The sequence below is a fragment of the Scatophagus argus genome, chromosome 4 (assembly GCF_020382885.2).
Source record: "Scatophagus argus isolate fScaArg1 chromosome 4, fScaArg1.pri, whole genome shotgun sequence".
NCBI lineage: Eukaryota > Metazoa > Chordata > Actinopteri > Scatophagidae > Scatophagus > Scatophagus argus.
Window position 1 is genome coordinate 9,396,056 of NC_058496.1, and position 23,973 is coordinate 9,420,028.

Genomic DNA, 23,973 nt, shown 5'->3' on the forward strand with positions numbered 1-23,973 from the left:
CATTCATCAGCTCTCTGACAGGGCGACCCACTGCAGACACATTCAGTCATGCAGTGAATTTTCTCTGTTACCTTCCACAACAACATTTCAACTTCTGACCTTAGCGTCCACCTGCACAGAGGCCCTTTCATCATGCAGCACATCTTCTTCATGGCTCACTCACTCACTCACACACACACACACACACACACACACACACACACACACACACACACACACACACACACACATGTACACGTGCAGACTTAACATAACTCACCTGCACACACACAAGTACACACGCACACACACTTTAAAGGCTCACCACCTTTGCCCTTGTGACCCCAGTTAACTAACTAACCTCTTGTTATTTCCTCTGTTCACTGCACCTCTTTGTGTGGGACCTCACTGAAAAGACCCAGTCATGCAGTACTGGTAGCCCTGGGGCAATTTCGGCTTCCAGCCTATCAACATATCCATACATCTGTCTTCTACGCCGAGTCATGTTTAAACAAAGTGACTCAGTCCCTTGTTCACTCCAGCATTTGAACTTCTAACCTTGCTTGCTTTGCTGTGATTGTCATTTCCTGGCATCTCTCTATAGTTCCTGCTGGCCTTTTTATGTATGCTTTTAATGTTAATGTGAAGCCCTACAGGATGCACAGGAGCAGTAAGCAGGGCACTTAGAATTTCTATATTTGAACTTGATCCTGTTGTTTACACGCAGTTGTGTAATGTATAATGAAAGCAGCATATTCAGGTGGCGCACAAACTTTTGTCCTTGTTTTTCTGACCAAAGTTCATGTATAAAAGCAAATACCACAGTCGTTTTCCCTGTAGGACATGTTTAATATATGAAATTCGTTTCACTGTTTCCACATTTGGCCTCTTAACCTTCTTGTTTATGTATGACCATATGTTACTAATGCAGAGTGTCCCTCAACACTACGACCGGGCTGTTAAGAATCTGGTCCCGAAACTAGTCAAGTAAATCTTAATGATGCATGCAGTTAACTCCTTTCCATATGAACTGAATCTGAACTTCATACTTTGCTGCATAATGCTGCAATCTATGCTCTGACCAGCTAATGCGACGTTCGTAAATACATAATTAACCGCACAGTGACTTTGTGTTAAATGGAATTAAATTGTGTTCCAGAATAGCCTGAAATGGAAATGAATCTTAAAATTGAATCACCTAAGATTGAACTCACTACCTGCAGCCATGTTTCCACCACAGTAGCTTTCCTAATGTTCAGCGATGGACTAATGTCCTTACCTTAGCCTTTTCGCCACCTGAAGTCATGACCTTTTGATTTTCCTGAAATGATTAATAATAATAATTTCAACAATTTCCTTTGGGATCAATAAAGTTCTTATCTAATAAAATAGGATGGAATCTTTTGATTGTAAGTGAGATGGCTTGTAATGAATAAGATGATGCTGTGGGATTTCGCTGTTTATTACAGGGATCAAATTCAGCTGGGGCCGAAGTGGAAACCGCTTGGAACCTTAAAGTTAAAAAGAACTTTTCCTGAATGACTTCAATGTTATTCTCTTTATCATTTTAAAACAGCTTTAACATTCTTTTTTATTAATATTTCACACCTTTTTTTTTAATTCCTCCATAATAATTGAGTTAAACCTTTTGACACAGAAATAATATGTTTTGATCTGTCCAGGTCTTAAAAAGAACAGCCCTGCTCAAGCTAGTATTCACTGTCTTATTGAGGAGTGTGAAAACATGGAGCCACGGGGCTTCAGCAACACACACATACGCAGTCTCACACACTCATGACTGTGCTGCCCCAAGTGCTTAGGGAAAAAACTGAACTATTTCAGAGCGAAGTCAAGATATCTCTTCAAGGTGGAATGACTTTACTGGCAGAAGTTGCTCATTATTCCCTTTGCCCCATTTTGTAGTCTTACTGCCTGCTGCCATTTGAGCTTGTGAAGTCTCTCACAGCTTTGAACTGTATACCCATGCCTTCAAGCTTCGCCATTGTTTGTGAGCTCACCAGCATCAATGGTTTGCATCTGGGCCACATGTCAAAATGGTTGACGATCAACCACCAGTCAACAAACCAATGGCACCACAGAGCAACCAGGCACTCCTATATTATCCTCCCCCACAGGAATCCATGATAGCCTATGAATTGAAGGCTGTGTTTAATTTAAGTGTGAGTGAGCAAGTAGGACACTCCCGCTTACTGTACACCTTCCCAGCTGCTTGGTGAGGAACTATATGTTTATCCTCACGAACAGGCCCACTGTTTATAGCCCCAAGAACAGGAAGACCAGGACATGCTGAGGTTGCCGTCGAAGCCATTTTAGACTCAACTACATGTTATAGATGAATTTTTCATGTTCATGCAAAAGTGTTCTCTGTGAATAGCAAGCGCACAGTCAACACAGCTCACGAGCTGAATCATGTATGAAGTTTCAGTGTATACAGTACCAGTAAAATGCTTTATACAGTATTGATTATCTCACGCATGTAGTTTTTAATGTAAGAGATAAAAAATATATGTTAAACTCGACTTTGTGAAACTCAATACTGCACACGCTCGAAATTTTGGCCGCGGACTGATAAACACCAATTTGTTTTAGGTTGTATACCAGATCTTGTACAATGGCAAAGCTGAGCCTGAAGCAAATATTTCAACATCATACCTCCCTCCCTCTGTGTGTCTTGAGTGGAATAAGTTAGTGCTTTCCATTGAGAAGTATTTTTCATATCTTTATCAACTGGCTGAATCCTCAAATGCGGGTCTACCTAACAATCAGATTTTTTTTTTTAACCATCGAGAATACATTCAGAATTAACTGGCTGGCAAGTCAGATCTTGCTGACTTCTTCCACTGCTCAGAAGTGCACTTGTGTCAGATGAAATGGTGTAAGGAGAAAAGCATCACTGCACTGCAATTAATGTATCATTGTAGTTTAAAACTGAAAATTATACTTAATTGTGACATTTAATGTGTCATAGAAGTATTTATGTTTGAACCCAACCCGGATTTGTCAGTACCCTCAGGTCCTGCTGAGTTTGAGCTGATACATCTAGTGTGAAACCTCCATGACCCAGAGTCCACAAGCCCACTTCTTCTAAGATAAGATAAGATAGATAAGATAAGAACTTTATTGATCCCACAGGAAATTGTTGTGCCAGGGTTGCAATACAAAGATGTATACAGAAGTAGAAAGTAATTTCCCCACAAAATATAATAATATATACTATAGTACTATAAAACACATCTGATTGAAATTATGAGCTCATCATCAGACTCTTCAGAAGCTTGACAATGACCCTTTCATTAATGGATTAGAGACACATGATTTTTAATTTTTAATTTGCAAAGTTATGGTCAACGCCACTCTGCTTTTGAACCCCAGTGACCTTCATGCCTTAACCATATGTGTAATCACCTGTGATTTCTGTTTTTCTCTGGGTAGCTCAACATGAACATAATGTTCTGATGGACCCTCCTGTATGGTCTCATTTGTCCTCTTTCTCTTCCTCTTTGAAATGGCCAGTCCCAACTCACTGTTGTGCAGCAGGTACAACTTCGTTGCCTTTTTCAATGATTCTGTCTTTTTTTGGGAGAATGTTTATCTTCCTAGAGGCCGATAAAACCCCTTCAAAGCCCATTGTGTAATTTAAAAAAGCTTCAGGATTTGACCAGAATAAGGCTGAAAATAAAATAAGGCTGCTTCTCTCCTGCTGTCCCTCGCCCTCTCTTTCTTTCCCTCACACACTCTTGAGATTGTTGCGCTTCTGTTCAGTAACCACTGCTCTAGTTCCCACAAGCTCAAGCACAGCTCATTTCAGAGAGTAGTACTTGTGAGGGTAGCAGACCCAAGATAAAAGTTAATTAGGACTCTGGCAGCAGAGGATCAGACAGAGAGAGGGACAAAACAACGGAGATGGTGTCAAAGGAATAACTTGACATTTTGCACTTCGGTATTTTCTTTCTCATCTGGCTCATACCATGGCAGACTAAAATTCCCCATCTTGGCACTCGAGATGCCGTGCCAAGCATTGCTGGCATTGCTGGCATTTATTATTAAAACCAATAGGTAAGACTAGCAGTAAACTAGCTCATTAGTTTGCAGCCGAAACCACTGGTTTCAATAAGAACGCCACACTAATGATGTGTTTTTCTGTTAGCTCAAGAATAAAGAAGATTTTTATTCTTCTTATGATGTAGAAAAAAAAAATCCCTGAGGAAGACAAATAATACAGCAACAAATCCCAAATCTTGTTAAATCTTGTTAAGATTAGGGTGAAATTAATTATGACATAATGTCGACCCACAGGACAACAAATGGTGAAGATATTGCAAAGGGGAAGAGGCTGTGGTGGAGAGTAAGAGAATGAGTAGGAAAAGATGGAATGTGAACATTATAGGAAGATAAATTTATCGTCTTGAGCTTAGGTTTTATCAGGGAGGGCACACGCATCATTGAGATAAAGGAGAAAAGGGGGAGAATCAATTGCATACTTTATGAGTATTCATGAGAGAAAGAGAGACAGCGAAAGAGAGCTAGAAGAAGGGAAGAGAGGGAAGTATGGTCAGTAATGTGTCTGTAATAAGGTCAGAAGCAGAAGTCCATTATGAAACCCCCTCGAGGCTCTATTTATAGTGACCTAAGAAGGGAAGGATGGATATAGAGACCAAGCGAGATCGTGAAAAAAAAGAGAAGCGTTCTGAGATGAAGAGGTAAAAGAGGGAGGAGAGAGGATGGCTGAGAGAAAGAGGTTGGAGAGAGGCGGTGAGTGAAAACATGCCAGAGAGCAAAGCAGGGAGGCGAAGTGTTGAGAAAGAGTGAAGATGGAAAGGCAAGAAATGGGGATAGAAGATGAGAGTGGGAAGCATGGAAAGATGCCAGAGAGAGAGAGAGACAGAGGGAGAAAGGGGCAAAGGATGGAGGGTGGATGGAGGAGAAGATGGGAGAAAGAGAGATTGGCAATGCAAGGGAGAGAAATGGAGTTGTGTGGTCGGAAGGAATGCGGGTGTTTGGGAGGGACGGTAGAGAGGAGGGATAAGAAGGCGAGACAGTGAGCCTCCAGATGGAGAAAGGCATGAGCAGTGAAATGTCTGATCCAATTTTATCTTCAGCTCAGAATAAAACAGCCAAAATATGGGAAAACCGTCAAATGAAATAAGCCTATAAGCTGTTTCTTTATCATTTGAGTTGAGTGTGTGCGCGTGTGTGTGTTGTGCCGGTTTTTCTTCGCCCATTAGATAATCTACGAAATTGGGCTCAGCATTGTGTTTTAATTCCTTTCTGAAAGAAACAGGCGGAGCAATGAGAAGCAATAAGGATGATAAGGTTGGAGATAGCAGAATGGAAGAATGGAAACACAGATGTATCAGAATAACAGAAGAGGAAAATATGAGGAAAAAGCACAGAGGAAGACTAGACCTGGCCTTGCTCAAAGTGGCTGGGTGGGGAGGGGTCCATGTGAAATGTGCCCCCTAGGGAGGTGACCTAAGAGAGAAGGATGGCTAAATCTATGTCATTCCTCCACAGTAAAAGAACAGTGAAAAGTAGGCTGCAAGAGAAAAAAGAAGAGAAATGTGCATGGAAGACATGAAAATAAACAGGTTTTCTAAAGGAATCAGCAATGGCTTGACAGACCATGATGAAAAGGAACGGAGACGCATTTTGTGCAGATAGAAAAGAAGTAATCATAAAGACAGACAGACCTGCATGGAGAGATACTGACAGGTGGAAAATATGCAGACACACACACTGAACACGGAGAGAGCCAGGTGGGATAGAGAGATGTGGATCACAGAGCACAGGCGCACACACCACCAGCCAGCCATACTATCAGTTGTCAGCTGCCCAGTAAAACATTATCCTATCTCCCTGAAAATAGAAGTCCTTCCCCGGCCAATGTTTTGATATTCTAATGCACTGCCCTGCGCTGGCTGCTTGTATTAATAGTGATGCTGAGCTGTGATAGTAGAACATGAATGAAAGCGAAGCCTTGCTTTTCCCTCAGGCCTGGGATAAGGGAGACAGAATCCATCTGGAAGATAACATTACACTGCAACTCGCATAAGTTTGTACCCCCACAAGCTTACATAAGACTATGCATATGAATGAGATATTCCATCTGCATGTGGATATGTGTGGTGTGCGTGCATTTGTGTCTGTAATACAAAGGGAGTCTTGTACATTACAAAGCTGATAACCACTCCTCATGATTGTTGAAATTAAAAGTCATTATGTTTCTCTGACTTGGCACAGGGTTGGCCGTTTTCTCCTTGTTTTCTTATCCGTTTGTTGCTTATGGTGTTACTGCAATATTACTGCATTATTCAGTTTCAGGCAGACTATGTGATTAAACTGCTCTGTAAATTACACTTCATATTTTTGCAAAAGAAACACAATCATATTGTGAATTTGTTTGGGCTGCTGTAATATAAAAAAAGTTCTACTTCCCTTAAGGTCGAGGTTGTCTGGTTTTTACCTAGCGTGACCTAGAGAGGTAAGGAAAAGCATTTGAGAGATGGGAGATTGGAGACGTGCCCTAAATGGCCTGCCATTACTGGTTCTCACACCAGTGACCCAGTTCAGAAGGAGGAGGTGGAATTAAGACCCACAGCTTAGCCAAGGACTGAAACAGATTGGTTCTCATCTGGCCTCACCACGATCGCAGTGGCTGATAGTGTGACATTTACAGTTCCACCCACACACACCGCACACGCACTCATATAAAAAGCCATACGAAAAACTGTAACCAAAGCCTCAAAGCTTGGTGCTCAACCTCGAAAGAGAGGAATCGGATATTAACCCCTTCTGTGGACTGTGCTGTCCATTGAGGTGTAGCAATACAGCAAGGCTGAATCCCACCACAGAAATTGGAGATAAGTACTGGCTTAAGAGCCATTTCAGGACAAACGAGGTGCACTTATTCCCCAGTTCTTTAGGCTGGTGAGGCTGGAGGCAGGGCATCAAATACCGCCTACTTCGCGTCTCAGTCCGATGCAGAGGGTACTCGTGTGCATCAGGTTTACAAAGTGAGAAAGTCTCAAGAGGTGTGAAGGTCGGGGTTAAGTAGTAGGTCGCACACACACACACACACGACTCTCACCCAGGAGACTGTAGTAAAACATCTTTTCCTAAACCTAAACATATCGTTTTGTGCCTAAATTAACCCAAAGTGGCATTTCCTGTTAATCATGTGTTGAGGATTTACGTGTCAGCCACAGATGCCAAAGGGTAACTTTCGTGTTTGGATGAGACGCACAGGGGTGTGACAAAGCGTGGGTATGTGACAAGCTGGGATGAGAACATGTTGGATCTTCACATGGTGCAGATTACTGTATACCTCCCCCCTCTCTTTGTCATTCTCTTCTTCTGAACATCGGAAGTTCCTTTCCAAAAATCTTGTTTAGTGAATAAGAAAAAGACGGCGATAGAGGGTGAGAGTAAAGCTGTACACCAATGCGGCTAATTGTCGGTCAGGAAAACCGCAGATACCCATGAAGTAGCTGTGCATGTTTGTGTGTGCATGTTAAGTCTGGCAGAGGCAGCCACGATAAATAGCAACCGAGTGATCTCACGCTGCCTACCTGCAAACGCCCACTCATCAGCTGCTCCTGTGCTGTGTGTGTCCTTAGAACGTGACTGTGCCCAATTGCATATCCGTGTGAGGTACGTCCAACTGCAGGACGTGTTTCAATCTGACTCTCAACCAAGCTGAGTCTGAGACGGTGTTAATGTCTCAACTCAGGTGCAATTCGGGATAATTATTTTTATTCCTTCCCTCGCTTTACCATTTCTTAACTCTTGTTTCATTGGAGTTTTTTTCTGACATCGTGATGCAAAACCTGTCGGTAAGATTCAGGTCTTCTGATTAGCCAAATCAACTTTTGAGAACATTTTCAGTTTTTTTTTTTTTTTTTGAAGTGTTGTAGAAGCTCCTAACCTCATAGATGTTTTTGCATGTTTTGCAGTGGTGACTGTGTAGCAAAGAAGGATGATACAAGTTGTTTGGGAAAAGTCAGAGGATCATGAAAGTTGGTAGGCATCATCCCCTGGGAGCCATGAATGTCTGTAAAACCGTCATGGTAATCCTTCTTGTTGTTGTTCTTGAGATATTTCGGTGTAGTCCGCAGCGGTGGTCCGACCGACTGACCTCACATCCCTAGAGACAGGTAGCCAGCTCTGCCTAAAACCTAAAAGAAACCAAAAACATACTAACTAAGCCAACAATTTGAACTTTCAACTTGAAGCATGCTGTTAGGTCTATGTTTGATCCATGCTGTTGGCTTTTTGATCAAAAAAAAAGGCGACTGTAGTCAATGCAGCTCTTAGAGTTGGAACTGCTCGTGTAAGCACACATGCTTGGAGGCGCATGTGCACTCACAAAGTGGTAATTGATCAGAGACTGTAGCTATTGACCGAAGCTATTGTAGACTTATACTGACCTCTCTGCAGCCTCAAGAATGCTGCCATACAACATTAAATACTCACCTACTACATATTCACATATTTTCAGATGTACGAGATGCGCTAATATCCAGCTAATAAGATGCACAACACTTATTTGCATAAATGCACATGCACAACAAATTCATAAACATACCACTGCATAGTTTTACAGTACGCCTGTTTAAAAATGCATGGACATTGACAGCCCTTCTTCCACACATGCAACACACACACACACACACACACACACACACACTAATATGCACTTTGTCTGTGCTCTGACCCGATAACTAGAGGCAGTGCAGCTCTCAGAATTATGATTTGGAAATAAATATAAAATATGCATGTTACAGACACTACCTCTGTGTGTGTGTGTGAGAGAGAGAGAGAGAGAGAAAGGGTGAGACTGAGGGATTTATATTCAGATACTGTAAGTGGCTGGAGCTGAATTTCTTGGTATGTGTGACTCTAATGGTATTATTCAGACTGTGAATTAAGTGGACTTTAGCCTGCCATGTCAATAAAATGAATACGTTTTGACAATCAGTTAGGCCTTTCACATGCATGGAAAAATGGGGAATATCAAAAAGTTGTCAAGACATTATTTCTTGCTTTATGCAACCTCTTTAAATCAAATTTGAATCTGACTTCAGAAGAAAAAAGGACCTAAGGAAGGTGATTATTACATGATTTTTTCTTTTGCAAACATCCTCCTTTAAGGAGAATGTGTAGTGATTGCAGTACATGGTTTGTGTCTTACCCACTAGACCACCAAGATTGACTTTTCACTCTACAAATAGTGTGCCTCTTTGCTTCTCTCTTGACTGAGGCCAGCTGTGGCCTCACAGAGTCACCCCTCTGCAGGCAGGGTCATAAATCTAGTTTCAGGCTTTAGTTGGGGCCTTATATGTCACACACAATGAAAGTCTGAGGACGCCAACCAGCTGCCACTGTCTGCTCCCATATTGAGATACTTAAGCTTTCAAGTACTTTCTGCTTGTACAGCCCTGAAAGCCTGGTGGATATATAATTGGCTGTGGCAAGGAGTCCTCTCCCATACAAAAAAAAAAAAATAAAAAAAAATGAAGAAGTTCATATGTATTGGATTCAGTCTAAAAATCCAAAAATCTGCAGCCAAATATTAGAACAAAATTTGAGAAACAATGCAACATAATGCAGTCCTAAACAACATCATTGTGTCAAAAATGATTTAAGAGTTGAATCAGTAACCAAAAAGTGAATCTTTGGTAATCTCTCCACTACCAAAAGGTAACGGAGATTAAAATCTCTGTTTACTCGTGTCTTGAATAATGTAAGCTGTTGTCAAAGTGCCAGTTGAGGATAAAACCCTGATTAACTTTCAAATAGAGGCAGATGATGTGTGGTCGCCTGGTGTCTCATTTCAAAAGAGATATGACACTCCAGGACATCGTAAATAATTCCCTGGCATGCTATGTCAAGTAGTTGAACTGACTTAACCCGCCAACAGATTAGGCTTTGAGAAATCCACAGCACCACCCACACACCTGCATACTGGCAGTGTGAATTTTATCATGCTGTATGTCAACCAGCATAACTTTGTTGGTCCTTGCTTTATCACCCTCATCTGAACCACTTATCATTTCAAAACAACTCTGGATGAGAAAGAGAGAAGAAACACACCGAAACACATGAAAGAACTGGGGGGGGGCGGGGTTGAAAGTGTGTGATTTGTGGAACAAAGTCTTTTTTTTCAGTACAAAATACAAAGGTTTGGGCTGCTCAAAGAGATAGAGATCTAACAAAAAAAAATCTTTATTATTAAAATAGATTAAAAATGCCCCATCCCTATAACTGTTCATTCCAACAAACAGAGGTACTGTAGCATACAAGATATGGACCATGGATTACATGTCTTGAGGCAAAAGTGGATAAACAAAACCTTACCCACACATATAGCATTTCTTTCACAGCATTAATAATTGATTAGTGAAGGAGTAAACACGTATAAAAGTTGAGCGCTGAGTCCCCAGTGGAATGTTAGAAAAAAATGTTTCGAAAGAGAGAATTACACAATCCATCCATTATCGTCTTAAAGCAATAATACCTGCATATTATGAAAGAGATGGAGAAGAAGAGAGAGGAGCAGAAAGCAGGCGGTTTGAAGTGCTGCTCTATAGGTGGAGAGCTGTTAAGATTATTCCACTCTGCCGCTGTGTGCGTGTTATGTGTGCTGAACGTGCTGCATGGATGAAGGCATATGCATGTGTGTGCAATTCTGTTTGCATATATTTTTGTGCCTGCACGTATGTGTGTGTGGGGGGAAAATGGGCAGCTTCATATATCTAAATCCGGAGCAATGATACACAAGCTCCCTGCTGTCCCATCATCCCTCACTCACTCTCTTTTTCCACCTCTCGCTCAGTGGCCCTGTATTCCCTAAACGTTTTCAAGATTAGAATGGGTCTATTGAATGTGTTTATAATAAAGAGTAACGGTGTGTGTATGTGTGTGTGTGGTTGTGTGTTTTGGGGCATGATTGTGGAAAGGAGCGCTGGGTAATATGAGTCCCAAGAATGGGTATTTGTATTTTCCTGTGTCTGTGAAACAATAACAAGAAGAAGGAGAAATATGTGAACGCATGTGTTTTTCCTTTTTGTTTTAGTCTACACAAATGTTTTTGCATCTTTGTGTTCATGTGGGCATGTGTGTGTGTGTTATTTTTACGGGTCTATATGTGTGACTTGTCTAATTTGGCAGCACAAATGTCTGTGATAGATAGGGATCGTTCCAGCTTTGTTTTCTTAGTTGTTCGTGTCCGTGTGTGCGAGATTCTCTGTTTGTGTATGTTTCCACAGCTGCTCCTGATTCTGTCTAGCTGATAAGATGTTAAGAAGTATGATCTCATGATTTCCATGGCTACTGCACTGATACACATCATACCACATCATACCACTTACCAAGAACACAAAACCCAAACACATACACGCAAAACCATTCTTCTTACCCATGAGACATTTTGACCCAATATGGCTGTGTTTGGCTTCGGGATGCGACGCGGTTTTATTCCTCTGAACTCCTCAGACTCTTGAAAACTTCCTCAACTCCTGTTGTTTCACAAGATGGTTGAGCTTTTCCTTAAAAACTGGTTGTGAAATGTTTCGTATACAGTCACACATGTTGAATGTCTCACTCTTTCACTCTTCATCAGAGTAGTGCAGAAAAAAAGAAGACAAAACTCTGAGTAGACCTTAGCAGTAACACTGTTAGGAGTTAGAATAGATAATAATGAAAGAGACAAGTTTCCTCTTCTCTGCTATTTTTACAGTATATGTTGCTTTAAACTGAGCTGTTAATGATCAAGTTCAGGTTACCTCTCTCCTTTCTTCCTTCTGTCATTCATCCATTCATCCATCAATCTCATTGTTTGTGACCCTTGAACATGATTGGTCACTTCCGATGACATCATTCATGATGGATTTACAGACATTTATTGGCTGGGTTTGTAGGCTTTCTGGAGTGGGCAGGCCTATGTCCACGAGTGAGGGAATAAATGTGGTTTTTGCCCCTGGTGCATATTTACTACATACCATAAACTGAACCTGGACATTGTTCTGCTACAGCCATCCATTATTGATGACAGCATTCGTGCAAGACGTTTATGAGCTGGGCTGTTAGGACCAGTAATTCATCAGAAGAGAGCAGTAGGGGCAAAGAGGAGGACCACCAACAGGAAGGGAGAAGGTTCAGGAAGAACAAGGAAGAGGAAAATGAAAAGAATGGGGAGACGAGGAACCAGAGAAGCAAGGGTGTGCAAGATGGACATATTTGAGACAAAGGGCAATTTTCTCACCATCCCTCCTCTTTTCTCAGTTCCACCCAGCCTTTTCTCTGGCTATCATGTTACTTGTGCCAATCAATATTTAATAGCTGCCGCTTCAGAGCAATGAACCCCCCAGCTCTCTGAATGACAAATGAGGGTGAGAATGGGTGTTGGGGAAAAGTGCAAAGCGCTATTGGTAGGATGGTGAAAAGCACAGTGGTGGAGAAACATGAAGTCACAAGGCATCGCTAGAGTGGAAGAGGGAGGTAGTGCAGCAAGTGAGCAAGTTGACTGAGAAATGTATGAATATGACACTGGATAAATAACCAAGGGTGGGAGAAAATTTCCCACAGATAATGAAATTATGCAGTGAAAATGTCTACCAATTTCCATACTCTCAGAGAGCTAATTACAGAACCAAGAGAGAAAATGTCAGCTTCATGACATCAAAGTGGAGACGCTGCCTACTCATTTTCCCCCTATTTGGGTCTTGTTGTTTTACCTAAGCTGCTTTTAGCTCCGAGCTCAGAGCACACTGCCATTCTCCAAGATAAGGACCATAGCTATACACACAGTTAGTGCAGAGGAATGCAAAATAGTGTGTACGTGTGCACGGGCATATAAATGCACAATTATGTGTTGCCTTTTTTGAATATTGCGTGATTGTTTTTGTGGCCATGACACATTAGGGTTTGAACCTTGAAGCTGTGTCAAAAATGTTCTGTGTGTTACAATTTTCCCATGAGTCACGGCTCTCCAGGTGAGGCAATCACACAGAGGAGCACATACACACTCACAGAAAAGGTCTGGACAGTCTTAATGAAACTGGATGATGATGGAGTGGAGGGAAATAGAAGGAAATGAGCGTGTGTGTGTATTTTTTTTGTGTTTGTACTTGTGTGTCGGTTGGAAGGAAAGAAAGAAAGGCCTTTTCCTGTGCCTCCCTCCTGCTCTTGTAATCCTCTGTGTTTTGGTGACCTTGGCAACCTGGTGACAAAACATTCTTGGGGTCCTTATGATTAAGGCCACGGGCGGTCGTGAAGATTGGACGGGCTGAAAAGATGGTGACAGAGAGAGAGAGAGAGAGACAGAGCAGGATGGAGGAGGAGGACGAAGTTCTTGGTGCCCTCAGGGTTGTCTGAACGTACACTCTGCTGCTCAGTTGCTTCCTGAGGGAGAAAGAAAGTGTTGCTCACTCTGGCTCCATACACATTTGTTTTATATTTGCATGGCGTTTCAGGATGCCTTTAAGATCAACAGCCATAGTTGGGTACGTGCACTGGTATGTCATATAAGCCACACCTTAGTTATACATGTAACTGAGATTAGATGATCATACTCTCTGCTGTATCGTTATGTGCTGAAAATTTAAAAAGTTCAAGTTCCCAATTTGGGCTTGGTAATATGAAGGAGGCTCTTTTAATTGAACACCTTTTTGATTATTATTCTGCAAAACTAATTAATTTCAGTGGAGGATTAGTGGATTTGGCTCACGGGGGATGACGTTTCATGTTAATCTTTAGTGAACTTTCCTCTGTAAATTAGCACTGATGACCAATAGAAACCCACCTTGACAGCTTTGACCTTTGAGGGAAAAGAGAGCTGTGGAGAAAGATGTCATAGCTTTGGCTCGGTTCAGCTGGATTCACCTTCATTTATCCTTCTTCTATCGAAGTATAGAAGAAGTATATATAACTCAATATTCAAGCAGGAACCAGGGGAGAAAGTGGACAGGTAGTCGAGACCACATAGTAGTAATGCCAAGTCAGCTACTCCTCCCACATTCATTGGTGTGGACTCCAATGATTTCACAATCCTAAGCAGTGTACTAATTTACTGTTTTCAAATATGGATTCTCCCCAACTTCCTCTTACATCTATCCAACTATCCCTTTTCTATACCTGCTTTATGTGCAGGTTCGCAGGGGTGGGCTGAATAATATCCCAGCTGACAACGGGTGGGAGGTGGGGTACACGACAATCACACATGCTCACACACTCACACCTAGGGGCAATGTAGAGTACCTCTTACATTTATTTACATTCTAAACACTCTTTAAATACGCATGATTTCATATCAGATTATATCAGATGTCATTTTGTGGCTGCATAAACTATGATGTTGTGTGATTGTCAGCGCAAAGAGTTGGAGAGGCAGATGTAGAGAGGGTGGGCATAAAAGAGAAAGAGAGAACAGGAGAGAGAACCAGATGAGAAAGTGGACAGGTGTCAAGTCAAGATTATTATAATTGTAAAATAGGAACTGTTTAACTGAGGGGGGAAAAAGAAATATTTGATTGACAATAGAATTTTACATGCCTGGGAGCCAGGCCCTCTGGCATGAATGTTTGTTGTTGGTGATTAATGTATGTGCATCCCATGGGAGGATCACACCAGCTCAATGCGTTGTGTTGAGATCTGAGATGTGTACCTCCTCTGTGACCCTCTGTGACATATGGTTACCCGTAGCAACCTTCTCTGTGCATGTATGCAGAGACACACAAATCAGAGTGTTTTTTTTTTCCTGTAAGTGATGCTGATAGCTTCCACAAATGGACATGACAATCAAGGTGCTGATTAAAGGTACATTTTATGGCTCAGTGGAAGAAAATTATAGTCTGTCCAGGTCAATGGTGCGAGACATGCAATTATTAGTGATCAAATGAGAACGACATTGTCTCATGCACGCTTAGTTCAGGGTGCAATGCTGCTCACTGGTGTGAATAACAGAACAATAATGGATGATTGAAAGAATGCAGCATTTCCTCCCTGAACCAACTTCTCTCCCTGTTAGATGTCAAAGCATATCAATAAAAAAAAAGACTGATTGATCTGGAAAGATACCTCTACTGAATACCAGAAACATCATAATTTTAACCTTCCTCTTTTTATCTCCTCCCGCAGTGCGAGATGATGATGATTTCCTGAGTCTGAGCGAACTCCCAGAAACCTTCCCCTCTGACCCACCGGAGCCTTTACCTCACTTCCTGTTTGAACCTGAGGAAGGCTACATTGTCAAGAATAAACCCGTCAATCTCTACTGCAAAGCAACTCCTGCCACGCAGATCTACTTCAAGTGCAACAGTGAGTGGGTCCATCAGAAAGACCACACTGTGGAAGAGAGGGTGGATGAAAACTCAGGTAAGTCAAGTCTAGCAGACACTCAGTCACATACACACAACCATATACACAAATCCAACCAGAGACTTACTTGACGTGCAGCAGAAAGTGGATGGATCAGATCGAAGACATTAAAGGAAAACTGCCATGCAGAGAGAGTATTTGATGCTGGGACTGTCAAACTTTTTTTTTTTTTTTTGAGCCATGACATTTTTGACAGAAAACACTGCTGTTAAAAGAAATTTGTGACGTGTTAAGCGCTGTGGCATGTCAGTTCACACACAGGAGAACCATTTTGCGCGTTTCTTTGTTTATTTGTTTAAGAAACACAGTTCAGCCTAGAGTAAAGTAACTATGAGAACGTAGCTTGAATACACAGCTGATGTTGCATCCAGCCTCCACACATAGGACAAAAAAATGACAAATAGATACAATAGAACAAAAAGAGATTTGACGACAATATGTACATGCGTATAATATATACATATATTTTTTTCTACACGAGATGTTACTTCCCAGACTGTTTATATCATATGCGTCACAGTGAGCAGAAAATTTAAAAGGTATTTCAACATATTTACAGTTGCAAATTAAAATCAAGTCGTTGTTTTCCCTCTTTTCCCCTACATATTTCTAATATGTCTGACACTGATGATATTTCAATCTGTGTGATATAAAATTGTCACAATCCAGGAAACGTGGCCAACATCTTTCCCAGGTTGCCTCATCGGTGCACTGTAAGCAAACAGGTTAAACCTATTAATCAGATGTTTAGTTATTTGTGCAGAAAGCTGGGTGACTGTGTACACAGCTGCCCCACTACCAGTGCTGTACCGCAGTGTCACAGGACAGTTTAATAGGATCCACAGTGATGTACTGGACTGCAGCCAAACTTCCACACTTGTCACTTGACAGCACATGGTATTTCTCTGCTGGCTAGGTAATGATGAATCATGCTGTTGTGCTTTGGCAGGATGACAAAGACGTACGAAACCCAGTTTCTTAGACTTAAGGTTGACGTGAGCTCAGATTATGGGTCTCCACCTGCTTGTTAATGGGCTCGAGTCCCCAGAGTGGGTGATTAAATACAGGCTGAAAACAGTTGGAAAACTCCTGATATATAGTACCTGCTGAATGAAATACACAGAGGGGTCAAGAGTCGCACAAATCAGGATGTTGGTGTTTGGATTGCTAAGCTTTTTGGTCTTGAGGCATGTAGGCAAAATACACAGTATGTATTTTATGTGCACACTCAGTCGCTTTGATATTTTGTGAGTGTCTACATTGCATTGCGATGTGAGCAAGCAGAACTTTTGATTCTGTCTCATCTCAAGTTGACATATCAACTTGCCCACCCAAGATTTCCCATTGTAATACAAAGCAGACCCTGGAGCCAAACATTGTGTGAGTAAATATATGTATACGTGTGTGTGTGTGTGTGTTCTTTGGTGTCCTGGTTTCTGAGTATGTCTGCTGCAGTGTTAAACCCAAGACAGTAGCAACTGAGCAGTACGGTTTGATGTTTCCCCTGATTCAGCTGTCACACATGAATAGTCAAGGAAGGAGGAAAATAAATACACCAAAACCTGCAAAGAGTAAACAACAGGTGAAATATGGAAATGCACACAGAGATGCACACAGTGGAAAAGAAAAGTCTTAATACAACAGAGGAAGAAAAATATTGTTATGGTCTCTGTTGGAGGGTTCGAATCAGATTACAGTGCTGATACTGGTAGTCCACTCCTAACCTTTGTTCATTGTTTTGTGTGACTTGTTTTGGGTCTTGAGACATGTTTCTTTTGAGCAGTTTGATCCCTTTTTCATCTCTTTCCTTAGTTTCTCCCATCCTCAGATCTCTCTGAATATTTAATCATTGCTCTTTCTTGCTTTTTCTGTCTTTATCGTGTTCTCTTTTTTCTTGTCCTCTGTTTGTTTTCATTTCATCTCTTGTGTCAGTCTCAAATTTGATTTTTTTTTTTTCCGAGTTCTTTTTTTTTTTTTTTTTTAATTCTTCTCCTGTTTTTTTCTTTTATCTCCTTAAAACTTTAGGAGCCCTGAGGAGGTCTTGTATTTTTCATCTAGTAAGATGAGAAGGTGACTTCATCTCTTTAGTTCTTTCTCCAAATTTGTACACATCTTTATTTTGCAGTCTTTCTAGGCTTTCCGTAAGTGAAATGTGAGAGATGTTTTGAACTTAACGCCATTTTAACTGGCCATAACCTGAGGTTGCCCATGTTATGCTGACAGACATACAGCGTTTGTATCTGCTATCAGCATCCACTGTCTTCCTTCCATTCTCTCTTCTCACTTTTCTCTCCTCATCTTTCAGTCTTCATTACTGACATCAGGCACAGCTGCTAGACATTTATTAGCCTCCCATCAACCGTTCATTTGCTAGCTGCAGGATTCCACACAATGCCTCATTGAGAGAAAATTCTGCTCAATTAAAAACCCATGGACTTGGCTCTCATACTGTTTATGAGGTCTTTGAAGGATCAGGATCAATCAGTCAGCATAACTGACAAAAAAAAATATCTGTGTATCAACTTCAAGTCCATTTTATTCTTGCTATTGGTTTTGATGGATGTGTTGCAGTCATATTAAGCAATAGTGTATCATCTTCTACAAAACTTTAGTTTTTAATTTTTCTTTTAATTCATTTTAGAGTTTTCTTTTTGAGTTGAAAGCTCAAAGCTCCCAGGCCTGGTTAAGATCATGCATTTAGTTTGGACTGCTTAAGATCTGCTTTAATTTATTATTAATTTATATTGTATAAAGCTCTCATAATGTCACTTAAAATATTGATTAGCTGCTGGCTGGCTTTGTGCTCTTAATCTCATAAGCACATTGTAATCCATGCAGATGTGATGTAATTAATAAATAAATAAACTGGGGGTATTATGCAATAGTAAGCGCAGTTGATGTTTGGAGAGCCCTGGGATGTCAGGAAAATGACAACTACACTATTTTGAGATGGATTTAGTTTATCTCTGAGTTAAACTGATCATTAAGGGTGTAAAAAGCAGGTTTCATCATGGTATGATCACATATCAATTCTTTGGACAACGATATATTATTTACTGATTACTCTGTCTGATAGAGATAGGCTTTCAGGTTAGCTAGCACAGCGGTGCAGTGGTTAGCACTGTTGCTTCACAGCGAGAAGGTTCCAGGTTCGAATCCCAGTCTGGGCCCTTGTGCAGAGTTTGCATGTTCTCCCTGTACCTACATGGCTTTTCTCCAGGTGCTCCGGCCTCCTCCAAAAACATGCACATTAGGTTAATTGGCTGCTCTACATTGCCCCTAGGTGTGAGTGTGTGTCAGCCCTGTGATTGACTGGTGACCAGTTCATGGTGTACCGCCTCTTGCCCGTTGGTATAGACTCCAGCCCCCCCCGAGACCCTGACGGATAAGCGGTATAGAAAATGGATGGATGGATTTATTCCTTTCTTTTGCTCACTCTTGGTTTAAGTCGCTGCATCTCCCAGAAGGACCAGTGCGATTGAATTTCAGCCCGCATGCACATTTTCTCAGCCTAACATTGAAACACAGCAGCTAATGATGCCGTAGCAAGAGCAGCAGAGTGAGGTGCCTCCATGTTACCCCAGTATTCTGTCTTGTGACAACATTGTTTGCACATGGTATGTTTTTTGTCAGTTGATGCCTCATTTCTTTCTTTTTTTTTTTCTTTTGAAATATCTCAGCACTGCAGATTTATTATTGTGATTTATGCCTCATCATCTTTTTCTTTGCCCTTCTTAGCCCTCACTTTGAATATTTAGAAGGCAGAGGTGCTTGGATAGAAATGGTGAAACAGACATGCTGTGGTCATTGATCATTAAATTGATTTTATCTATTCAGATCAATGGATTACTGTGCAAAAAACCCCAACACACAACAACAAAATAGACTTATTTGCAGGGAACCTCTGAAGAAAAGACAACAAATTATAAAGAGATTATGAATGCTAGATACACTATGCAACATAATTGCAGTGAATTAAAAGCTACTGTAGGCCTGTTAATGATGGATGCACAGTGTGTGTGCACTCTTCATCTGTTTATCTGCGTGAAAACCTTAACTCCATAAGATGTTTTCTCCTCTTTGTTTCCTGCTGTTTTATAGACACAGCTAGAAGGTAGAAGGTATGGCCCACATACTGTTTTTATTGTCTTCTTGCTCACTCTCTCCCCTCTCTGTCCCATCATCTCCCTTTCTTTTTTCCCCCCTTTCTTTCTTTTTCTTTCTCTCTGCTCCATGCTGGTTTGTGCTTGACTCTTGATTTCCACTGTCTGAAATTGGAGAAGGCAGAGGCAGATAAAACCTGAGCTTGAGAAAAAAGAAGTAGGGTGATGGAGGGATGCTGATCGAGGGTGCCTTTGAGAGGGCTGGAAAGGCCAACAGATATCAGGGAGTCACAACGAGGAGAAAGATGATATGAATCCTGCTGTTTTCTTCTCCTTTCTCTCCGTCTTTCTCTTTCCTCCTGTGTTTCTCGTTTTTTTTTTTGCAGAAACAGGAGAATCCATTTAAACACATGAAACATGTCATTCGTTTGATCTCAGGAATCAAGAAGAAAGAAAACAAAAATAACGTACAGTAGATACAAAATTTGAAATGCAAATTACAACAAAAATGTGCCAGCCTTGGTGTGAATGCCTTGCATTAAATACATTTATGCTCAATGCTTTACAATCATAAAGCATTATTATAAATTCTAGCAGCCATAGGGCATCATAAAACTGGAATTGTTCATAATCACAATAGACCTTTTCGTGGCATACATTTTGACATGTTTTGACAGGCAGGAAATGCAATGGTATAATTGATAACATTAACAATTGTTCCATTTCAGTTAGTGTTCCCTGTCTCCTGGTATTGTGTATGCTGGCTCACTGGAGAGGATTAATGAGACACTCAGAGAAACTAGCAGCCATTAATGCTATTTGTTCCACCCCTGCTTTTCCTGCTATGACAACTCTACAAGATGAAGGACAGTCACTTTAAAATAAAATCTAGATTAAATGAATACAAGCACATAATTTTTTTTGTGAGAATCAATGCAAACCCTATCCATGCCTATCATAAAATATGTGAAATCATATCTGCAAAGAATGAGGCACCAATTCGCCGCCTCATTTATTTTGCGAAGAGTCCAATCAGAATAAATTCTGATGTGCAAAATGACGAGGCTTTTAAGTGTCCTCTAATTCAGGAAATACTGTTTCTTTATACCCTTATTTAAAAAGGTCCATGGAGAAATGAAATAAGGAACTTGCTCGACTGCATTCAGTGCGAAGGCATTAATAGACAGTAACGATGACAGACTGAAAACCTTAACAAAAAAAAAAAATAGTGGAATACTGTTGTTAGCCCCAATTATACTACTTTTCACAGTCTGTGCTCACATCTGTGCTGAATGCTGTATTCACTTCCCACCTGCTTTTTGCTCTGCACTAGAATACATTTTGACTGGGATCAGTATTTTGAAATTCTAGATCAGAATTATCCAGATTTATATTTGTAGCAGAATAGGTGTAGCATAAGGATCACATTTGCTGGTTTTGTATGTATAAATAATTAATCCTGTCTGGGTAATTTTGATACAGACTGGATATTTTGGATATAATGCTTAGCATAAGATGTCAAGCACATCTTGTTTTCTGTATAACTGACAGAACGTGTCGCTATGTGAGCTTCTTGACAGTTCAATAAATTACTTGGAATGTGGTCACATGGAGCCTCATCTGGAGGGCGAGTAAGTAAGACGGAGTTCACAGGCGGGGATGGGGGGGTGAGGGAGGAGGAAGTGGGGAGGGAGCAGTAGGATGGCCCAGGGGTCACTGAGGTCAGTTTCCAACTGGAGGGAACAGGTTTGATTCCCTTAGATGCTCCTCTGCCTGTCACAGCATCCTTGACAAACATGGTTAACTCAACCTGCCACTGGGTCTCCACGCCAGTGGGCCCCTCGATGCACCTCAAGCAAAGCAGGAAAGGAACATTTAATAATGTGCTCAGAACCAAAACCTTTTTTCTTGCTGCCTCCGTCAAGACAGGCATTTTAATACAGTAGGATTATTAGCAGTGGCATTTGCTAAAGCATGCTTACCATATCTCCATCTGAACTGATGTGACTTAAGGTGAGAGCCAGCATAATTTGTCTAGATTGCATATCTTATTGTGAAGGGCACTTCCAGTGTTTGCTTAAACAACGTGCGTACGACCTCAGTATATCTCCATTAGCCTTGAAGTGTGCTAATGACATATTGTGTACTAGGTTACTTACTTTGTCTCCATTAGCCAAAGTGTGAATGGTTATTAGTCTGCTAGCACTGACCTGTGACTTCACATCTACGCACACTCACACACACACACACGCAGTATTGGCTTAGGTGATTTGTGACCTCTTTCCCTCCTTTGCTGCCATCTCACTCGTATTGATTTCTTCTCGACTTTTCTTTCGTCTCTCCTCCTTTCTGTTCCTACTAATGTTTCTCTTCTCCTCTTTCCCTCCCTCTCTTTCTGGCACAAATCTCATTCTCTTCCACCTTCCTTTAGCTCTCTTACCTTTTTCCTCTTCCTCCCGTGTCTCATCTCCTTTGCTGTCTTTCTCTGTGTCTTTCTATCTGTCTCTGCCTGTCTTTTATACTGAGATTGTTCAATTATTAACAACCATGAAGATTTATAAAGGATGTCAATTAGCTTCGGTGTCGGTGACTTTTAGTGTTTGTGCGTGTATTGATTTTGTACCTATATTTGTTTATTGGCTGATTGTGTTTGTGCTGTGTATGACAGATAATGTTTTGTTTCGTGTTAAGTTGTGTGTGCGTCTGAAAATGCAGTGTTTGTGTGTGTCCTTACTCTCTTGTTTGTGTGAGTCTGCTTGTTTGTGTGTGTGAGTTTGCTTTTCTCTCGTGTCCTGAAATGTCCTGGTTCACTGCCTCTGTAAAGCTACTGGAGGACACAAGTGTGCATGCTCAGTGTCGTTCACATATAAGTACACACACACACACACACACACACACGCAGCAGAAGTATTCAAACATGGACCAGGAGGACCTGTGATGATCAATCACTGTCAGAGTGGGAGCCATTAAGAGTGTACACATAGACACACACCGTGGACTGTGTGTGTGTGTGGTGAGTGTTCAATTGGTCACAGACTGGTGGTTCTGTTCTGTCGATGTCCTGGATGAGTTCCCTCTGTAGGCGAAGAACTCACTCAACCCTTGCTCTCTCACTTTCTCACAATGCCCCTCATCTTGTTGTCATTTCGCTTTTTCAATTCCGCCCTCCGCACCCTTCCGCCCGCCCCCCTCAGCTCTATTTTTTTTGCTTTTTTTCTCGTAAGATGAATGTAGTCATCTTACGAGAAAAAAAAGGGCTTTCAGGTAATGCAACATGTAGTGTCATGAAATGCATTTCTGAATGAATCACCCAACTGAGCAAATGTATGATTTGATTTTAGAATATTCATTACAGTCTGTACTATTAACGTTGATCAGTATTGTGCTTTCATACTGTAACCTGTTTTGCATAATATCCAACACACAGTGTGTATTGTCTTAATAATAGGTGGTGCAAATATTCCCTTGTGTGGTACTTTGATGATGATGTTGAAGAGTGATGATTTAAAAGGTCAGTCCAAAAGCTCCCATAGGTGTTTGACTCTAATTAGATCAGGAGTTGCTTCCACTGAGATATACTTCAGCTATAACTCAGATCTATTTAGTGTAGGTGTCTAAATCCATCGCACAAAGATGTCTAGTTCTTAAGTAAGACAAATTTGCCTGAATAATATGTTACAAGGACATTTATCAGTCTTTTTTCCTTGGACAAATTAAAGTGCCTGTCTGTGTCCTCACTGCTGTATGTTTCCAACAGGACACCGCAGCGCCTAAAAACTGCTTTCTCATTACTTGCTTCATGATATTATTAGCAATTTATGAGCCACATTTTCCTCCTTCTTTTGTCACGGGCCACTGGTCAGCAAGTGATTCTCACCATGGAAAAGGGCTCCTTTCTTTCTCTAACTTTTTAGGCCAAAAATTATCTGCCCTTAATTTATTATTTTTATTCGCATCTATTAGCTTTTGAGAAGCTTGCAGCTCGTCCACTGGAAGGTCATAGTCCCGTCTCGCTACTGAGCAACACCTCTGGAGCTGGTTGGCGTTCAATGAGCTGCCTAAAAAACACATCAGTAGGACAGATGTCTTGATCTTATCTTGCGTACAAAAGAGAAAACAATATTCTAATGTCGCCCTGAAACTAAACAAAAATGGAACGTTATGCACTTCACAGATGTAGCACTTGTTGCAGGGTTGAATGGCTTGCTTCCAGCCCCTGAATGTTTCTATTCTGACCTCATGCTTTTGTCTTTTTGTCAGACTCTCTCCCTCAGTGGTGCTGATGAAATAATAATAGCCAGTGTTGACTTTTTTTCTGTATTCCATCTCCTTTCCCCCTAAAGGCCTGTCTGTGACCTGTCACTGATCACATTTAAACGCCACAAAGTGTTTGAGTGCTTTGTCCCATGTCCCTTTATCTCTTTCATATTCTAAACCTTTTAACATCAACCCCCCCCCCCCCCCTTTCCCTGACTCGCTAACATTCTTCCCTGTG

The 23,973-nt window shown here is 41.2% G+C and overlaps 1 protein-coding gene across 2 annotated transcripts in view; it reads left to right on the forward strand.

Moving 5' to 3' along the window:
- Positions 1 to 23,973, forward strand: part of unc5ca (unc-5 netrin receptor Ca) — a 173,731-nt gene that overhangs the window by 70,210 nt on the left and 79,548 nt on the right. For both annotated transcript variants that reach the window (XM_046387556.1, XM_046387558.1), the window contains exon 2: positions 15,136 to 15,372. In XM_046387556.1, coding sequence (XP_046243512.1) covers positions 15,136 to 15,372 — 237 coding nt within the window. The remainder of the gene's footprint in view (positions 1 to 15,135; positions 15,373 to 23,973) is intronic.